A 15,712-nucleotide genomic window follows, 5' to 3' on the forward strand; every position below is an offset into this window, starting at 1 on the left:
TCTCGTGCTACTATGGGATTTCACTGCAGAGGTCCCGACGTTCAAGGAGTGCCACCAGTATCCTGCAGACTTGACCTCCTATAGTCCATTACATGCTCCTAAGAATAATGGATTGCCACACATTTGCAAATATTCATTACCAGACAAATAGAACAGAGTAGGCAAGGTGCAGGTTCTGATGAATGCACAAACCGCAGTAGATTATATTTCAGTAATGCAACAGACATCAGACAATATTGTGAATGCAAATTACATTTTTATTAGGAGAATATTTTCTCCTAGTGGAGTATTCAAACATTAATTTAGAAAGTTCTTCAGATGAACAGGCACCATGTAAACCATGGTTTATCAATGGAATAAAATCAAAATGCACTCTATACACAAACCAAAGCCTAAAGGAGTCAAAACTGAAAGATCATAAATAATAAGACATGGCCACCAATAAATCCAATCGAGAACCCATTACAGCCTGCTTTACCCAAAGAATGATAAGAATGTAGAACACACTACCTCACTGAATAGTTTGGGAAAGTAAAGTCACAAAGAGCAACAAACAACAGGATGTGCTGATAGAAGGGGGGCAGGAGGGTCATGTAGAGAATAAACAGCAGAAAAAAAAAATCAAAATTGCTGTAAAAGCTCAGCACGTCCAGCTGCATCTGTGGAGAGAAATCAGAATTAATGTTTCCGGTCAAATGACCCTTCCTCAGAATTTCCAGAAGGGTCACAGACAAAACATTGTCTCCGATTTCTCTCCACAGATGCTGTCAGACCTGCTGAGTTTTTAAACAGCAACTTCTGTCTTTGCTTCCAATATACAGCATACGTAGTTCTTTCGCTTTTTAACATAAACAGGCTACTTGCCCATCTCATCTTTGTGCTGTAGGTTTAATGTAATATTACATGTAGATTCTTGGAGGTTACACCTCAGTTCTTTGGGCAAGTGTAATCAAAACTTAAAAATGTGACACCAAATTGCCATCTTACCATCAATGAGTGTCTGAAAACAATTATGAATTGGCACAATAAGTTCACAGAAGCACCTTTGATCAGGAGGTATGTAACTCTGTCTCACAGTTAAACTTGCCACAGTAGGGGCACCATATGACATTTAATTCACTAAACATTGTTGGAACTGATAAAAAAGAGTACAATCAACAGGCACCTCGACAAAATTAAACTAATTCAGACACAGCTGTACGATCAGTAACGTATGAACTTTGCAGGTTGTTTCATTGTGTGCAGATCTGAAATAAATGAGTGCAAACTAAAACAAAAATGTCCAGCCTCTTTTATTTAAAACTATAAACAGTCACCAAAGTAATTAAAGTCACCTAATGTAAAACTGTTGTATGTTATTACTGCACATTCTACAGACAAAGCAGGAAATGGGAAAGGAGAATGTTCCCTCCTCTGGATGCTAATACATCAGGCAATAGGCAGTTATGAAAGATCACATAACACACCATTCAGGACAAAACCTGGAGACAAAACAGGAACGTGGAATGGTACAATATTAAAGATGGAATAACAAACACTAAAATACTGCACTATAATTAGATTGGAAAATAATGTTACGAATAGTGAAGAAAATACCATACCTGCACCTAATGTAAATATAACACGGAGAAAAACCTGTATAAAATTCCTTGTATTTAAACAATTTACAGATACAAAAAATCCTGTACAAGCACCGCGCTTGTACTAAGTGATACCTTTCAGTGGGTCCGAGTCAGGGTAAACCAAAAATACCTTCAATAGTTTTCTTCTACAAAATGACATGAGATATATTATTTCATACTCTTTCAACCAGCAAATGAGTTCTACAAGGCGTATAATACAAAAAAATCAGTTCCACAAAACTGCTTTTGACTTTACAGCATCAGTACCATTGCAGAATTATTTACACAGACTTAAAGAACATTCATCCACTGCAGGAAATATATCACAATTACTTACAATTGACAGGAAACACTAGAAAATAAGAGTCCTAACAATAATGCTAATGATACCACAAGCTGTGTTTCCAATGATTGCAGTGGCATGAAAGTTGGTTCATTTTATTCACAAATATTTACAACTGATCATGTAATAATAAATAAGTGAAAATATATTGGCTCAAGTATGAAAAAAAAAAACAAGCTACCAAATTCTAAACAGGAAAACACTTCACTAGAAATAAGCTGCAACCTCTTCGATCACAGACATTACATCCAGTGCATTCATTTCTGTTCTATTAAACCCCAGCTTAGTCACTCATTACAAAATATAAAAATGTCCTCACACGGGGTATAGGGCAAAAATAATTAATGCTATTATTTGATCTGTGTAGCCTCTCAATTTTTAGTATTTACTACTTCCAAACATTTTTAAAAATGATACTGGATTCCAAACAGACAATTGGTAATCCTATTAAAAGCTGGTCAACCACAGAATCACTGTGATCAGAATGAAAAGCTTCTGTGCAACATGGATAAAAGATTTAAAGAAACTATGTCCACAATGGCCTCTTCTCAACAGGACTTGCTGTTTTGTTCTGAAAATCATTTACAGGTCATTTTAGAATACTGTACACACTGGCCAGATATGTAATGTCAACACACTGTTTCAGAGTTTATCTTCTGGTGGTTGTAAGTGTTCTAGATGCACAAGTTCAAAAAGGCATTTGGCAAGAGTGCTGGAAGCTTCCATGTTGCTAAGGGCTAGTACAGACAATTGATTTTCATGTCGCTTTAGTAATCTGCAAGGAAAATGAAGCACAAACCCACAGTTAAAACAATTTCCAACTTTCAGGCTATGGCTTTTCAAGAATTAATATAATGCAATGTTACCAGATTCATACGCAAGTGTAACATTATGCATTAGCCTGAAATCTTTCGAATTGAGCAGTGAGACTATTGAGTATTCAAACAGAAATCTTCAGCCCTATATGGAATGGTTATTCATTCAGGAGAACTTTTGTAATGAAACAATATCACAACCAAGTTCCCTAATTCAAAGCAGATGTAGAACAATGATGAAAGCACCCATCCTCAGTCACAGCTTACAATAAGTATGGTCTTAAATTGTTCACAAATTCTCCAGCTTTATTATTGGACTGAATATCTTGTACAGTTATAACTGTCTTGGGGATCTAGCAAGGAGCTCAATAACTTTCCCAGTCAGGTCAAGGTGTTCTATCAAGATCATTCAGCAACATAACCACTAAACACCACAACATTAAGCATGCTTGTTCACTGGTCTAAACACAAACTCCAACTTTTTAACAACAGTCTTCTCCCAGAATATGGAGCTCCTCGTTATATACACTCAACTTTCAAGAACCAAGCTGTGTCCCTCCTCAAGTATTGATCATCACTGGCTTTGAACCAGTGATCAAATTCAAATTCATTGTTCTTTACAAATCCTCCAGAGTTTAACCATCTTAATTTGAAAACCTCCTTCAGTACTATCATAGCCCATGGGCAAATCCCCCAGCTTATTTTAACACTCCTACCCAAGCGTTTCTCACTTGGTAACAGAACCAATGTTCTCTCAAAATGTTGATTTCCTACTGCTCAGTATGTTCTCTCCTATGTGAATAGCACCTCACAAATGCAACTCATTGTATCGATGACTTCCAAAGCTCATGAGACCAAACGGCTGTATCTCTCTAAAGCCCTAGAGTACACAGCATCTATCTTCACTTATTGTTGATAGTAGAATTCCAACTGTAAGTGAAGAAACAAAAATTCTCATTACCTGCGACCGCAATCTGAATACTTAGCAACATTTTTTAAAATTAAGGCAGCTGTCAACCGGATGTGTTTTGTTATTGGACCTTCCTGTTCATCCTGGAAAAAAAAAATTGAGAAAGGTGCAATGGTTTTCAGAAAGAAACTATTATAGACTGATGGAAGAAAGTTACTCTGTTTAAATCAAATATAACCCAATTTATTTGACTGACCATATAATCTCTAAATGCAAGGTTCCTAGATCCTCTCCGCAATGCCACTAAGGCAGCACTGGGATGATTCACAATGGTCTTCTGTGCTTTAGCAACAGAAGTAGTTCCAGCTGGTGTCTGCCTGTGGAAATAATGAAAGATTAATTTAAACAGGCCTAATTATATAAAATATCAATAGCCCCTTGCTCCCAGTGACTCATGGAGAATGAAGGAGACTTTGCTTCAAAAGACCAGGTTAGGGAGGTATGGCTGCAGATACTGTAAGAAAGGGAAATGCCATGAAAGAGAAGTATGAATTATGATGTCCAGGTGCTTGAGCATTAGAAATCAACATAGATCAACAGGAACAAAGATCAGATAGGATTAGAATATTGCAGCAGAATTTATGTGAAAGCTGAGCCCTAATCTTCGGATGGATGATTTAACGAGAAGCATATAGATTGGAAAAAAGGAGGGATGGAGGAGAGATCTTTGGAAAAATCAGGGAATTCCACAGTACTTGGACTAGCAGCTTTTGAGATTGGCCACGATGGATAGATCAGATTGCTTTGTTTGAATCCAGTCTCCCTGTACTAGAGAACAAAAAAAAGGTGCGGGAGGTGGATGTTATCGTCATACAGCACAGAAACAGACCCTTCGGTCCAACTCGTCCATGCCAACCAGATATACTAAATTAATCTTGTCCCGTTCGCCATGATTTGGCCCATATCTCTCTAAACCTTTCCTATTCATTCCCATTCCTTATCCAAATGTCTTTTAATTGTACCCACAACTGTCACTTCCTCAGCAAGTTCATTCCACACGTGAACCACTCTGTGTAAAAATGATCCCCTCATGTCTTTTAAGAATGTCAGTCCTCTCACCGTAAAAACGTGCCCCCAGTCATGAAACCCCCCATCCGAGGGAAATAACTTTTATTAACTCTATCTATACACGTCATTATTGTATTAAACTGCTATAAGGTTGATCGCCTGTCAACCTCCCGTGGTCCAGTGAAAAAAGGTCCTAGCCTATTCAGCCTTTCTTTAGAACTGAAACCTTCCATTCCCAACTTCCAGGTAAATCTCTTCTGTATCCTCTCCAGCTTAATATCCTCCCTATGATGACGTGACCAGAGCTAGACACAGCATTCCAAAACAGGCCTCACCAACAGTCCTATTCAACCTCAACATGACTTCCCAACTCCTATACTCAAAAGGACTGAACAAATAAGGCAAGTGTGCCAAATGCCTTTTTAACCACCCTGTGATGCAAACTTCAAAGAATTATGTACCTGAACCACTACGCCCTTCTGTTCTAGAGCAAATCCAAGGCCTTACCATCAATTGTATAAGCACTACCTATGTTTTTTGTACAAAAATGCAATACGTTGCATTCAACCAAACTGAACTCCATTTGCCATTTTTCAGCCCATTGACCCATTTGATCAAGATCACATCTGAATCTTAGAAACCTTCACCTGTCTACAATGCCACCTGGGGTTCAACACAAAGACAACCTCCTTGATCTTTATGGGGCCCTAACCTCTCTCTAGTTACTCTCTTACTCTTAATGTGCTGTAGAATCTCTTCGGATTATCCTTCACCTTACCTGCCAATGCTATCCCATCTCCCCTCTTTGACTTCCTGATTTCTCTTAAAGAATGCCCCAACGCACAATGTTGATTAAGTGATTCAACTGAACCAAAATGTCTACATCCAAAATAAGATTCTCTTCTACTCTTGACTAAAACCTCAATATCTTTATTCATCCATTGTTCCTTAATCTTATCAGCTTTACCCTTCACTCTAATTGGAACAAAATGCCTCTGAACTCTCATCACACTCTTGATCACCTCCCACTTGTGAGGGGTAGTAAGAACTGCTGATGCTAGAGTCAGAGATAACACAGCATGGAGCTGGAGGAGCATTGTGGGCCAGGTGGCATCAGGAGGAGCTGGAAAGTTGGCATTTCGGGTCGGGACCCTTCTTCAGAAATGGGCGGGATGTGGAATGGAGCTCTGAAATAAATAGAGAGGAGGGGTGGGGCTGGGGAAGCTAGGTGGGATGATAAGTGAGTGCAGGTAGGCAGTGGTGAGGATTGGTCAGTGAGGTAGGAGGAGTGTATAGGTAGGAGAGAAGATAGACAGGTTGTGTCACCTCCTGACCCAAAACAGCAGCTTTCCTGCTCCTCAGTGCTGCCTGGCCTGCTGTGTTCCAGCTCCACCTTGTTATCCCACTTGTGAGAAATCCTCTTATCTCCGAACAGTCTACTTCAACTTTTGAAAGTTCTTTTCTCATACCGTTGAAATTTACCTTACACCAATTAAAAACTTTTGACTTTTATGGAAGGTTTAACCTTTTCCATAACCATTTTGAAACTAATAGAATTATGATCACTAGACCCAAAGTAATCCCCCATGTTGACTTCAGTCACCTGCCCTGCTTTATTGCTCAAAAGGTGGCCTAGTTTTGCTCGGGTAGAAGCATCTACATATTGATAAAGAAAATTTTCTTGAATATACATTTCAAATTTCTTCAGCGTACAAACCTCTAACACCGTGGTAAGCCCAGTCAACGTTTGGAAGAATAAGATGCCTCATATATCTGAGATATTCTGACATTTCTTTTCTCAATTTCCCTCTGACTACAGAGTGGTAGTACAAATCCATCAAGATGATCTTTCCTTCCTTATTTTTAATTTTACCTATATATTTTCACTGACGGTTTTTCAGCAGTAATATGTTCTTTACTCAAAATCTGCCCGTCCTTTCTTGCCTCCTTTCCTATCCTTCCAACATCTAAAACCCAGAACATTTGAGTTGCCAGTCCTGTCCATCTCACAGCCCAATTTTCTGCAATAGCTATGAGGTGCCAATTACACGTTCTTAAACATGCCCTGAGTCCAGTCTTACCTGTAAGGCCCCTTGCATTGAAATAAATGCAATACAGTTCTTCCAAGTAACTGCATACTCTGACTTTCTTGCCTTTCTTTTCTAATTGACTTGCTCTTTTTACATTCAGAGCATTCCCATCAATGTTTTTATTTACAACGCTACTTAGAATTTGTCCACTCCCTTTCTCTCGGGGTATAAAGTCTCCCTTACTGGAACCATCACCTCAAAAGCTGCAGCAACGGGGTCAAGGAGGAATAAACCCCATGATCAGAGTCACAAGAGAATTTATATTGTAATTTATATTTGCATAATTTCAATGCTGTGGCTGGGATGAATGCATGATTCGAGAACATGAAACACGGAGCTGCTGGAAAGATAGGCAGAGACTTAGGAGATGAGTACACATTCTAGGACATGAGGAAAAAAAATTAAGCCTTAAGAAGGGATGTGGTAAAGTGATACTTCCTTTTTAGTATGGTATGAGATTTGAAAGGAACACGTTCAGGATAGGACCATTTCCAACATGAGCCCACATGACAAACAAAGTTAAATCAAAAGGTCAACAGTTCAGAGGAAATGGGGTTTTAAAAAATGGATGTAGGTATCTTAGAAACAGTGTGCTCAAAGAGGGCATGAGGAAAGATGTAAGAAAAACTGAAGGCATACGTGGCTTCAGGGCTAGGGCAGGTACAGTCTAGGGAAAAGGTAAGGAAGCAGCAAAGCAGGAGGACTGGTTGTTCAGTTATTCAGATATATTATCACCTGACCTAAAACAGACTTTCAAGTGGAATGGCTAAGATTTAATAATTTAGTATCCCAATTAAAATCTCTAGAAATATCCAATATTTAAAAATCAGTACTTTATCCTTACTTATTGGAATTTTGCTGGTTTCCACCTTGTGCTTGCTCTTCAAGCTTCTTCAGTCCTGTAAGGAGTGCATCTTTTGTGCAGTGTTTATCCTATTCATAAAATAAAATCAAACCATCGCTGTAATACCAAGTTTATAGTCAAAACAAATAAACATGCTGCCATTTCATAAATCTTTGCAGTTACATACTTGTAAGTGAGTAATGAAGGAGAATCGCTGCCGTGGGAAGTGTTCACAAGCTTCCCACATACATGCCCCTGGATATACATCTTTCCCTCCATGCTCAGTTGCTGCGTGGTAATATACCTGAGATGGAGATTCAAACCACCTAAAATTTGAACGATAAATATGTTTTATGATCCATAAGTCAACTCCATTGATGATTATCTGTTCTTTACTGCTAGTTTTTCATTACTTGGTGAGCTGTGCATTCCACTATTTTCCAGAAACAGAGAAGGACCAACAGTCTTGTTTCCAAAAAAAAGTTACCTCCAACAATTTCTTCCCAAAACACGTCATAGTCAACATCTCATTCTGCATTTTCCAGTCTTGCTCATTTTTTTGCCTATTTGAAGTTAAAATTAGCATGCAATAGTTCTGAACAAAAAATTTCTTCCCTTCTTTAGTTAGAAGAAAAAGAATGACAATTTGTGAAAAAAGCTACAAAGACAAAGAATAACTTACAAACAAAATAAAGATCTGAATATATTCCCAAATACACAGGAGAAATGTACCTGTAAACTTAAGTATGCTTTCAGCTATGATCTAGGACCTGTGCCCATAATTAAGGTAATTACAGACAAGGATAAAGATGGATCAGAAATAAAGATTATGAATTGACAGAAGGTCGATTTTAGTAAGATTATATGGGATCTGAACAAAGTTGACTGGGAGCAGCTGCTTGCCAGAAGATCTGTATTAGTGTAGTGGGAGAAATTCAAAGAATGGGCCAACATGCTCCCATAAAGGTGAAGGGTGGGACCAGCAAATCCAAAGAAAGACGGATGATATGTACAGAATTAGATAAGGAAGTAAAAAAGGAAGCTATTTGGTACACACCAAAGGCTCAAATCCTCCTCAGGTATATACAAAAGAAATTAGGAGAGCTAAGAGAGGACATTGAGTACTTTATATCTGTGTTCACTGGAGAGAAGGGTGATGTAGCTATAGAAATAAGGGAGGATGACTGTGACATATTTGAATGAATCAGCACTGGGGGAAAAGGATGTACAAGCAGTTTTATTAAGCTTGTAAGTGGATAAATTCCCAGGCCCAGCTGAGATGTACTCCACGCTGTTGTGGGAAGGGAGGGACAATAGCGCAGGGGCTCTGGAATTAATTGTCAAATCCTCTCCTTTCACAGTAGGGGAGCCAGAGAACTGAAAAACAGATAATGTGGTGCCATTTTAAAGAGGGGTGGTCAGGATAAACCAGATGACTGCCGGTCAGTGAGTCTATTGGGGAAAAATAAAAATGAGGGACCTAATTAGTATCCATTTGGAGAAAGCAAGGATTATTTAAGGATGGTTAGAATGGCTTTATAAAGGGGGAGGTGATGTCTAACAAATTTGAACTTTTAGAGAAGCTGACTAGGTGAATACATGGGGAGTGTGCAGTTGAAGTAGCTTGCATGGACTTCAGAAAGGCTTTTGACAAGATTCCCAGTGGCAGACTGGTTAAGAAGCTAAGCCTGTGGTATCCAGGGCAATCTGGCCAAATTAGGTTATTGACAGGAAGCAGAGAATGATAGTCAAAGGGCATTTCTGTAACTGGAGTCTGCACCCAGTGGCCTGGTGTTGGGTCCCTTGATGCTTGTTGTGTACGTTACTGATGCAGGTATGAAATGTAGGAGGTACGATCAGTATGTTCACAGATGACATGAAAGTTGGTTGTAGAAGAGCAAGCAGAAAACCTTTAGATTATAGGACAATATAGATGGGCTAGTCAGATGGGATGAACAGTGGAAAATGGAATTTAATGCTGAAAAGTGGTGATACATTTTGGGAGGATTAAGAAGACAAGGATTATAGATTGAATGGGAGGATCCTAGGAAGTACACAGGATCAGAGGGACCTTAGTGTGCATATCCATGGATCCTTGAATGCAGCAGGACAGGTAGGAATGTAGTTAAGAAGGCATATGATAATTTAAAGCAAATTTGCAGAAGTACTGAACGCAAAAGCAAAGAGTTATGATGGAACACTTTTAGTTAGCAGTGTTTGCGGTTCTGGATGTCACAATATAGGAAGAATATCACTGCATTGTATAAAAAGGTGCAGAAGAGATTCACCCAGGATGTTGCCAGGGGCGCAGCAACCCAACTATGAAGAGGGACTAGGCAGGCTGAGGTTGTTTTCCAAAGAGTAAAGACGACTGAGGGGAATCAGATTGAGATCTACCAAGCTAATACAAGCATAAATGTAACAGTTTGGGAGAAATCTTTCCCTTAGAAAAGGGATCAATAACCAGGGGGTTCAGTTAAATAGTAAGGAACAAGACAGTTTGGGTATATTCAGTGGTGATGTGTGGTCAGTAAGTTCCAAAGTTCTTTGGTATAATTCAGCGCCTAAAAAGGGTAGTAGAGCAGGAACTCTCAATTTAAGAAATATTTATATGAACATTAGAAATACCAAAGCATACAAGGCTACAGGCCTAGTGCTGGAAAATGGGATACGTATAGATGGACACTATGAGCAAAACAGACAGTATATGAATCAAAGGACCGCTTTTCATGTCATTAAAAACTGAGATTCTAGGGCCTGAAGTTTCTTCTATACAGTCATAAAAATATTCCCACAGTTACCTGGAAGCTCAAGGGATGTATCTTTTGTCCCTTCTCTTTCTCATCGACATGCTCTCTCTCACTGGCATCATCTAAAAACAGTCAAGTTTCTGTCTATTTGTTGACATCCAACCATATCTCACCATCAATTCTAAACTCCCACAGTGATTTCCAAAAATCAAAGCTTCCTCCAATCAAACACTGGAAAGACAGAAGTTTCGGTGCTCAATCCAAAATCCATTCCCTAGCAAGAGACCTTCTCTCTCTCGTCACACCTTGAGGATGACCAAGACTTTGTTTCAAACCTTGGCTCCCCAGTTCTTCGGAACTTTCTGACCACACATCACCAAGATTACCAACTCTCAACTGTTACAGCACCCATCACTATCTGCTACTGAAATCCTCCTAGAGTTTACCTCTAGATTTGGATATTTTCTCATAGTCAGACTGTCATCATCCACATTCTGTAAAACAAAACACATCCAAAATCTGCTTCCCCTATCAAACGCTGAAATCTAAGTCCCATTTTCCTATCATCTGTGTTCACTGAATGGCGTTAGCTTCTGGTCCAGAAACATCAATTTTAAAACACTCATGCTTGCTTGCAAATCCATTGCAGAGGTCCTCCAGATTGCTGTAAATCTTCTCTATGCCTACACTCTTCTTGTATTCTGGCCTCTTCTACATTTCCAATTTTAATCGTTTCAACATTGTCAGTCATGCCTTCAACTTTAAAGGTGGGTCACCAGACCTGAAATGTTAACTTGGTTTTTCCCTTCACAAATGCCGCTCCACCTGCTGAGCTTATCCAGCAGAGATAATGGGAAAGATGCTGGAGAATCCTAGACAACTTCGTTTTAATGCCTTCAACTTACTTGCATCCTAGGCTCTGGAATTTCTTCATGCTTTTCCATTTCTCTTTACTATTTTAAGATGCTCCATAAAAGCTCCATCTTCCCAGTACTGTGGGAATCTGTCTCAACTTTTATTTCTACTCCTATCTAGCAAACTAGGCCATTTTATATTAATAGTAGGAACTGCCGATGCTGGAGAATCTGAGATAATACAGTGTGAAGCTAGATGAACGCAGCAAGCCAAGCAGCATCAGAGGAGCAGGAAAGTTTGACATTTCGGGTCAAGGCCCTTCTTCAGAAATGGGGGAGGAGAAGGGAATTCTGAAAATTTCTGAAAATTTTATTCCAGCTTCACACCATGTTATCTCAGGCCATTTTATATATTCAAATGCTGTCTTTAAAATAAGTATCTGTTGCTACGGTGTTTAAATTTTAAATTAATCCTTCCTAAAAAAAGAACATTTAGTTTTCAAAGAATTTAGCCTTAAACATAATACACTTATGACAATTATAATATAAAAAATCCAGTTGGATTATGATTAAAATTAGCAAACAAAATATGGTCAGCTTTGCCCAAAAATCTGATTCGTTTGGATTGGAGCATACAAGCAGAATTTGTGTTCTTCAAATTTACAAAATTTATGTGGTCCAACTTTATACTTACATTTTTTAAAGACACTAATATCAAAAGACAGACAGGCAGACTTGCCCCTTTCATAATAGCAGGACTTCCTGAAGCATGTTACAGCTAATTTAACAGTTTGAAGCTTTGTGTGTGTTAATACAGATTTACGATTATTTAACTCATTTCTCTTTATAACAAGGTGGATGTTTAACATTTTGAAGGACAACACTTTTGCTTGCTGCCATGAAAATAAACCTGCCAAGGAGGAGTAGGTCATTCAGCCCTTCAAACCTGCCCCACCTTTCAATATTATCCAGAACATCCTTCCTGAGATGTCACAGTGTGCAAATAGTACAAATGTCCTATCCAGACAAAACAGGATTCTATTCTTGAAAGCTGAGGCTCAGCTTTCCTTTGATTACATGTTGGGCAGTTCAAGCAAATGCTTTAGCGAAAGACAATTACACTACTTCACTGAAACATCCAAACTTCCAAATGTGACTGAACAGAAATATTAGTCACGTTAAGTCTTTGAATTATATTAGGAAAGATGAAACGGTTAAAACAAAATTGCTAAGTGTTCACGGCAACCTAACTAACTTGGAATACCAGCACACAGATTTCTTCCCAAATTGTTCAGAATGTAGGGAAAAGAAACAATCAATGACAAATCACCTCAGACCTAGAACTGCAACCTCAGGAGCAGACTATGAGGGACATAGTCTAGGACATGGGTGGCACAGTGGCTCAGCGGTTAGCACCTGAGCCTCACATCACTAGGGACCCGGGTTCAATTCCACTTTTGGGCAACTGTCTGTGCGGAGTTTGCACATTCTCCCCGTGTCTGCGTGGGTTTCCTCCGGGTGCTCCGGTTTCCTCCCACAGTCCAAAGATGTGCAGGCTAGGTGGATTGGCCAGGCTAAATTACCTGCAGTGTTCAGGGGAGTGTGTGGGTTATAGGGGGATGGGTCTGGGTGGGAATCTCCAAAGGGTGGTGTTGACTTGTTGGGCCGAAGGGCCTGTTGTTTCCACACTGTAGGGAATCTAATCTAATCCAATCCCACTTTGTGTCAAATTGAGTCACATAACAGGGAATGGATCAAAAAAGTGTTTCTTTAAATAGAATATATTAGGAAATCAATATAGCATGCCTGAGAAACCTTACCCAATACATACACAACTTTTGCAGATCCGTGACTTAATCAGCAAAAAAATGAATATTCACCTTCTGCATGCTTGCCACAGGCACATGAAATTCTGTCCAGGCTTTCTTGTCAGCTCACCATGTTGGTGCAACGATTGAACTTGATGTTGAAGAGAATGAGAATTGATCTGCTGGGTTGCCGATGGTGGTGCTGATGATACTGCTAAAGGAGCAGACTGCAGGAATATTCATCATAGGTAAGTCAATATAAATACTACTCAGGAATAATAACTTGGAAAAGTATTCATATTCTTGCACATTAACACTACTGAGATATGACGTAATGTTAGTTTCAATCGAGGTTGAATAAGACATTCCAATCTAAGATAACTAAATGTTTTTTGCACCCTGGAAACTTAATCATCAAGATTAAAATACAGCAATGGAGTTTGAAGGCCAGATTTTGCTGGAGCAAGGTACTTTGTGGTTTCACTTAACTTTGGTTTTAGAGTATGCTGTCTATAAAGTCACTGCAAATGCTCATAATAACATGAGTTGTTCAGATTCTGTTTCTTCTCCAACAAAATCTGGCCTATCACAGAATGCTGGATTAATTCATACTCTTGGTGAAAACCTGAAGCTCGCCCTAAAGACAAAAGTTAAAATATGGTGCTGCAGGCCATACAATACAGGCTACAGTGGTCATATTATAGCCACATAAATAATCAGTAAAGTAATTTAATATTTTTAAGAATTACAAGAAACACCACATCACTCCTGCTTGGTTACCACACATCAATGCACTGAAGGTTGTAGGAAGACTTAAACAGTCTAAGATGAAATTGAGTTCAGCAAGGTTAATTAAAATGCAGAAATATTAAACGTACTCATCAAGTTTAACCTTAAAATTACTGACCATTTCAAAATGTAAAAAACATTGACTTGCATCCTGAACCTTTTGGAGAACAGTGACAAATGTAGTCATAAAATATGAGTACTGCAACCACAAAATACATTAGTAAATTCCAATTTCATCTTCTGCATTCATTCAAATGATACAAAAACACAGTAAACCTCAACTGAGGGCAAATTTAAGAGCTATTCAATCAGTACTGGGACAAAACATATACTTCCCTTTTAAAAAATCTGTAGAGTTAATAGCTTTCAGCATTAATAATATTACAAACAGAAAAACAGAAAAAATAATCAAAAATCCTATTCCTCATGGCTAATCAATGATTCTCCTGACATTGTGGTTATAGGGCCGGAATCGTAGAATCATAGAAGTTCTACAGTGTGGAAAGAGGCCATTTGGCCCCTTGGGTCTGCATCGACACTCCGAACAGCATCTCACCCCAAATTCAAGTGCCACCCCTCCCCATCCTGCAAACCTGCATTTCCCATGGCTATTCCACCTAGCCTGCACTTCCCTGGACACTATGGAACAATTTAGCATAGCCAATCCACCATCTTTGGACTGTGGGAAGAAAGAGTACCTAGCAGAAACAGAGAGAATGTGTAAACTCCATACAGTCACCCAAAGCTGGAATCGAATGCCAATCCCTGGCGTTGTGAGGCAGCAAATACTAACAACTGCCACGATGCCATCCTGAACAAATTGAAAATGGATCTGATGGGTCACCACTGGTGGTGCTGTTAATATGCCTAAAGGACAAGATTACATGTATAAAGCACATTAGATGAGACTGGCTGAGAAAACAGTTTTTCAATACCAACTACACTAGACCTTATTCTAATTTTGAATAGCTTTCTTAAATTACCTCTTGACTTCCTAAACTCAAGGCAATCAAAGTTGCATTTATGCAACCTATCTGCATAGCTTTACTGTGGAAGTCTCACTATCTTTCTAGTGAATCTGCACTGGATCCCCTCTACGACCAACAAGCCCTTACTAAGGCAGTGTCCAGAAATGAATATAATACTCCCAGGAAGTCTGATCAAGGCATTACACAAGTGAACTGAAGCTTCTTCATTTTTGTATTCTAAAATTCTTAACAAAAGGAAGATTTAACCATTAACTGTTTGATTATTTTATTGCAATTCCTATGACCGGTGACAAGGAATTTCCTCGGTGGATAATTATACTCATTAGCAAGTGATTACCAACAGCAATCTGCATATTAACTTTATCTATCTGTGCAACAAAATCTTTTCTCTAAATCCCCAAGCTTTTGCTATTAGAACACAGAGCATAGAACAATACAGCGCAGGACAGGCTCTTCAGCCCTCGATGTTGCGCCGGCCTGTGAACCAATCTAAGCCCCTCTCCCTACACTATCCCATTAAAGAGATGATTATTAAAGAGAACATGCTGATTTCATTTCTTTTGATCCATCATACTAATATTGAACTTGACCAGTCAGCTTTTTTTTTACGTCTGCGTTTGTCTACATTCTGCAGTGCGTGTTGAAAAACGCAGCACATTACTGTATCCCCACCAACTAGAAAACACCCTTTATCTAAGTTATCAATATGCATGCATTCTCGCACAGATCCTGGAGAACACCACTTGTCACATCTTTTATATCTACTATGTGACATAGGTTGATAAGCTGGAAAATGGAAGCTACTTCTAATTCTGCTCTAATTTTTGGTA

The 15,712-nt window shown here is 38.9% G+C and overlaps 1 protein-coding gene across 2 annotated transcripts in view; it reads right to left on the minus strand.

Annotated features, from left to right (window-relative positions):
• Nucleotides 1-1,276: 1,276 nt before the first annotated feature.
• arid2 (AT-rich interactive domain 2) overlaps nt 1,277-15,712 on the minus strand; it is a 151,828-nt gene continuing 137,392 nt past the window's right edge. For both annotated transcript variants that reach the window (XM_048548529.2, XM_048548531.2), the window contains 6 exons: nt 13,177-13,331; nt 7,880-8,018; nt 7,693-7,781; nt 3,947-4,067; nt 3,742-3,833; nt 1,277-2,740 (listed from right to left, as the gene is read on the minus strand). In XM_048548529.2, the coding sequence (XP_048404486.2) occupies nt 2,608-2,740; nt 3,742-3,833; nt 3,947-4,067; nt 7,693-7,781; nt 7,880-8,018; nt 13,177-13,331 (729 nt within the window). In that variant the 3' untranslated portion in view covers nt 1,277-2,607. The remainder of the gene's footprint in view (nt 2,741-3,741; nt 3,834-3,946; nt 4,068-7,692; nt 7,782-7,879; nt 8,019-13,176; nt 13,332-15,712) is intronic.

Source organism: Stegostoma tigrinum, chromosome 18, assembly GCF_030684315.1.
Source record: "Stegostoma tigrinum isolate sSteTig4 chromosome 18, sSteTig4.hap1, whole genome shotgun sequence".
Classification (NCBI taxonomy): Eukaryota; Metazoa; Chordata; class Chondrichthyes; order Orectolobiformes; family Stegostomatidae; genus Stegostoma; species Stegostoma tigrinum.